The sequence below is a fragment of the Limulus polyphemus genome, unplaced genomic scaffold, assembly GCF_000517525.1.
Source record: "Limulus polyphemus unplaced genomic scaffold, Limulus_polyphemus-2.1.2 Scaffold3102, whole genome shotgun sequence".
Taxonomy (NCBI): Eukaryota; Metazoa; Arthropoda; class Merostomata; order Xiphosura; family Limulidae; genus Limulus; species Limulus polyphemus.
In genome coordinates, this window is record NW_013668712.1 from 124,212 (window position 1) to 129,553 (window position 5,342).

Sequence of the window (5,342 nt, forward strand, 5' to 3'; positions counted from 1 at the left end):
ACAACCTGTATTTTCTGTTAAAACTGGATTGTCTTGGAAACAGTTTGACGTAACCTGTATTTTCTGTTAAAACTGGATTGTCTTGGAAACAGTTTGACATAATCTGTATTTTCTGTTAATACTGGATTGTGTTGGAAACAGTATAACACAATCTGTATTTTCTGTTAAAACTGGATTGTCTTGGAAACAGTTTGACATAACCTGTATTTTCTGCTAAAACTGGATTGTCTTGGAAACAGTTTGACGTAACCTGTATTTTCTGTTAATACTGGATTGTGTTGGAAACAGTATAACACAATCTGTATTTTAAACTAATAATGTTTCATTTTGAAAACAATATGATGCAATATATAATTTCTATTACTTCTGATTAACCCTAAAAACGCTATGACAATGTGTATTTTCTGATGCTTCACAAAACTTCACTAGTCTTAAATAAAATTACTAAATACAACTGGTTGATTGAGGAATAGGTTTTTAGGTAAATTTTAAAAATGGTAAGTTTGTAAAATATTACTGTATTAGTGAGAATTATACGAGTGAGTTGTAAAATACTAATAAATAATTGAAAATTATTTCATAATTCCAAAGCATCTAAGCCTTTTTTTTACTTAATTGTTCATGTAACCACCATACAGGAGTATATTATGCAAAATAACAAGAATAGTTGTTGGAAGATAAAATTAAAACTTAAAAAATCTATAGTAATCACCTCAATTTTTTAATTTTATAAATAGGAACACTTCCCCCCTCCCTCCCAATGAGTAAGATTATTAAAGAAAATTCTACTCACTTCCACAAATTGAATTACTAAACCTCATCTAACTGCATTTTTTACATATGATACTATATAAAGTAGTAATTACTCTGACATTTTAATAATATCGCGTTTTTAGTATTTGTTAATAGATGGCAGCAGTTTTTGAAGTACAAAACCTGCTTCCAGTTTGCTAATAATTTGTTTTTCATTGAAGAAGTTGTGAAATCTCAAATATATATATATATATCTTTTGAGTTTAAGTTTTATTTTTGCAACTGCTTTTGGCCATTTTCAATAGATTTCCATCATGAAAACATAAAAGGCTGATAATTGATTAGTGATGGTAATTCTTATATATTTGTTTACTTTCTTTGCTATTTTAATAAATATTTTCACTATAGTAGTTTCAAATCAAGTCTTAAGTTTTATCATTATTATGACTATTCAGTAAGCGATAAGGCTAGTTTAAGAAGAAAAGTTAAGTGGAGTATTTTAAACAAATACGTTCGTATCTAGTTTATTTGTTAAGATTGAAAACTAACAATCTTCCATATCATGACACAGCAATTAAAAAGTTTTGTTAGGTTCCTGCTTGTTGTAAACAAAGTTTTCAATAATTACTACATAATAAAATCATAACAAGAAGTGTGACTTTAGCCCCACAGCAGTACGTCTGTGGACTTACAATGCTAGAAACCGGGTTTTGCTACTTGTGGTGGGCAGAGCACAGATAGCCCATTGTGTAGCAAACAAATGTGACTTCAGTTAAACAGTGAATGTTATGATAAGATCTTTCTTCTTCCAAGAATAGTACATAAATGACACAGTTTGCTATTGGATATGCTTAATTCAAAGGATAAATTCCAGAATGCTGCCGACTTGGTAAAGACGTCTGAGAGTTCAAGCTCATTAACTCTGTTAAAAAAGAAAACTGACATGATTTTAAATAAAATATATTAGTAAATTAGTTTTTAAGATTTCTGTGAAATGCACTATATTTTAAACATTTTAGATATATATGTAATTAAGATAATGTATTCTTCAGAAAACTATTAATTTTGGCAACTCTTTCATTTTTTTTTTAAATTACCTCTAAGGGTTATTTGAATTAAAAATGTATTATATTCTTCATTTAAAAATTTTAATTAACTTTTTTATTTCAAAAAATTATCAGTTTCCCCCAGCCTCGTATCTAATGACACCCATGAGGAAAAGTAATTTTAATGTATTAAAGTTGATTCAAGTATCAAGGTTATTTTTTTTTTGGCAGGTTACTTTATCCATGAAAGAGTTATTGAAATTATAGTTTTTTTTTATTGTGCAGAGATCCCAAGAAGAGGCCTGTCACTGTTGTATCTAATGCAGAGCTCCTCTGCCCACATCGTCTACTTCTTTATTCACCAGAGATCACAGGTGATATCGACCCACAAAGTAGGTTAGTCTAGTGTCGTTTTTTTGGGCATGTACTGTACCTACTAAAACTTAAGTTATATTATACCTGATCCGAGATTAAGAGCTAAGAAGCGAGGTGTAACATTTTATTCCATAAATCATAACACAAAGGCCACAAATAAATAATCAGTGACAAAAGGTTGAAATTCTTCCAATTTTATTGATAAAAATGTGACAATGATTCCAAATGAGGAAATTGGTACGCTGACTTGATCCTCAAACTGCTAATTATTCATAATATATATTCATAATGTTTACAGAAAAATCTTAAACAAGGTGTCACATATACATTTGTTATAGCACTTCTAAATGACACTTCTTCAGCTAAAACTAAGTAAATTTTAGGAAAATTCTGACAAGAAAATTCATAGCATGTTATTCGATAACTATTCCCAAGCAATTTAACACGGTAAAACCAAAATAAAAGGTCACTTAGAATATTATATATATTTCTCTTGGAACAGACGGTGAAATCAGCAAAATAAAAAGAGAGAGAGAGAAAGATATTATCTACAAAACACTTCGTATATTTCAGTACACTTGATATTTCTAAATGTAGTATTTATCCTGAAAACGAAGGTATTGTTATGTTTCATTTCAGTAAATACATTTTTAAGCCATATGTTTACAAAGATATTAATTTTTATAATACATAAGGTTTATTAATAAGGTGGTAGAAAAAATAGAGAAGACTTCCATTAAAATGTTTGTTAACACCAGCACATACATACGTAAATGTGGTCTACTTGTAACAGGCTTTATTTGGTGTGGGAGTACGAGTGGCGGATAATCGCTCGTTTGTTTCAAGTTGACACAGAGATTAGGGTGTGGAAAGAAATACAAAACAATTCCCCAGACTGTCCGGTTATTAACAGTACACCAGGTGAGTAATTTGATTGGTTATTGTCTCTCGATGGCTAACTGTTTGTTACTATAGATATTAGGTCACATTAAGCTAACTAATGATTACTATTCATATTAGCTATCATTAAACTAATTATTGATTACTACTAAGTGAGGGCACTGCGTATAATAGCCCAGTAGCCAGACTGCAGATCTGAGGCTCCGTGATTCACACCCCATTATCACCAAAATAAAATATTGTATTAATGCTGGGACTGTGGGTGTGTTATAAGAGTAATTGATGAAATCCCACTATTCAATTGGAATAGTCTACAAGTTGGCAGTTGATGGTGTTGACTAAGCTTGCACAAAACTCAACAAACAGAGACATTAAAGAACAATGAACTAGTTAACAATTACTATTAATATTAGCTAACCTTGAGCTAATTATTGAAATTAATAATTGTAAAACCAATTGTTAATTAGATTCAAAGGGATAATGTTTAAGGTATTACTGAATCCCATCGAGTTTTATGTTTTCCTTATTTTTATTTGCATTTTTTCAGTTTTCCACAGGATGTCATTTCTTTTGTTTTATGAAAACTATTTAAAACAGAAGTGAGCAAGATAATTGTCCCAAAGAAACAAAACTATGTTTACTGAAAAATATAAAGTTAGTGATTTTTAATTAAAATGCAATATAGTTCTTGTTATTCTTACCAGTTATATATCGGTATGGCAAATTAAACTAGTTTTCATATTTTACATATATTTTCTAGGGTTAAAAATCACTTCAAAGATAAGTCTTAACAGTGTGTTACTGTTATTGTTAATTACTTATTAGTTAAGACTAAAGAAAAGTTCAACCATTAGTTATCTACTGGTTTGGTATTTCGAGAAAGTTTCGTACAGTCAAAGACTTTCGACTTCTGAAAATTTTTCTTCACGTCAGAACGTAATTACCCAACTATTAGTTTTAACTTCTCTACTGGTGATTGTACAGTACAGTCTAGGATTTTGATAGAGTGAGTTTGATTAACCACTGCCTAATCACTAGTGCTATCCACATTTACACGGACTGGCTGTGGCAGGTGAAAGGGAGGCAGGTGGAGGCTAACTCTCTGTGTTCGAGGTTATTATCCTGTAGATAATAACCACTTTATGTACAGGAAACAATTTATTTTCTAGACTAGTTGGTTCTTTTTCTACCTAATCATCCAGCCTATAAAGCTGATAAAATTGAACCAGTCGGCGCAATTTGAGAATCTGTTGAAACTCTCAGAGTTTCATACCGTGAAGAATCATTTTTTAAAACACCCCGTATTTTCCTCATTGTCTGGGGGACTACACGTTGAAAATTACTATCGCAATGTTTGCCGCCGTAGATTAGGCTTATTCTTCGAATTTGAGTATTGTATGAGAGCAATTTTAGTTTTATCTTTAATACGTTCAACAAAGAAAGTTGAAAGTCGTATAAAACTGAATTATCGAAACAAAATGCAGTACGGTTTGCTTAGACTGGAACCAAAATTAGGAATTTATGAAGAAATTTGATATAAAATAAAAGTACAAGTCTGAATACGAAACACGTAAAGTAGGCGATAAAAAAAGTAAAACAAAAAACTTGATTTTTATGTTAAAAAAACAATAACAGTATTTTTTGTTTTCTTCAGACGTACCCCATATAGACGAAAAACCTCAATAATAATATGTTAATATATATATATACACACATTCAAGATTTAAATCCTGTCAACGAACATGCCCTTACATCATTGGGGACTCTTTATAATGTGACAATTAATCCCACTTCATTGGTAAATAATAGCCCAAGAGTTGGCGGTCGGTGGTGTTGACTAACTGCCTTCCCTCTAGTCTACAACTGCTAAACTAGGGACGGCTAGTGCCAATAGCCCTCGAGTAGCTTTGCGCGAAATTCAAAAACAAACTTGAACTTTGATTTAGAAGAACACATAATGTATTGGAAACAATGTAGATACATGAACTTCTTCAACTCCAATAACAAAATTTCTAGCAATTTTGTAATTTTCTTATTTTGTAATTAGGCTTGTACTTGTTCTTTTTTAAAAACCTTTGTTTTATGGTTCTATAAAACCGATTACGTATCTTGTAGTAATGTTTGGATGTTTGTTTTTGTTTGTTTTTTTTTAGTTTAGTACTTTGCCCTGAAAAAATTGTAAAATAGGAATATAGTATTGTTACGTCTCCGTTTTGTTAATTGATTTTCCGTAACTTCGTTCCGACGAAACTTTAGCGACACAAGTCC

The 5,342-nt window shown here is 30.7% G+C and overlaps 1 protein-coding gene across 1 annotated transcript in view; it reads left to right on the forward strand.

Annotated features, from left to right (window-relative positions):
* The window catches only part of LOC106468659 (ubiquitin carboxyl-terminal hydrolase 48-like), an 82,269-nt gene that overhangs the window by 64,928 nt on the left and 11,999 nt on the right, over positions 1-5,342 (forward strand). The window contains exons 23-24 of the mRNA XM_013929096.2: positions 2,085-2,195; positions 2,968-3,095. Coding sequence (XP_013784550.1) covers positions 2,085-2,195; positions 2,968-3,095 — 239 coding nt within the window. The remainder of the gene's footprint in view (positions 1-2,084; positions 2,196-2,967; positions 3,096-5,342) is intronic.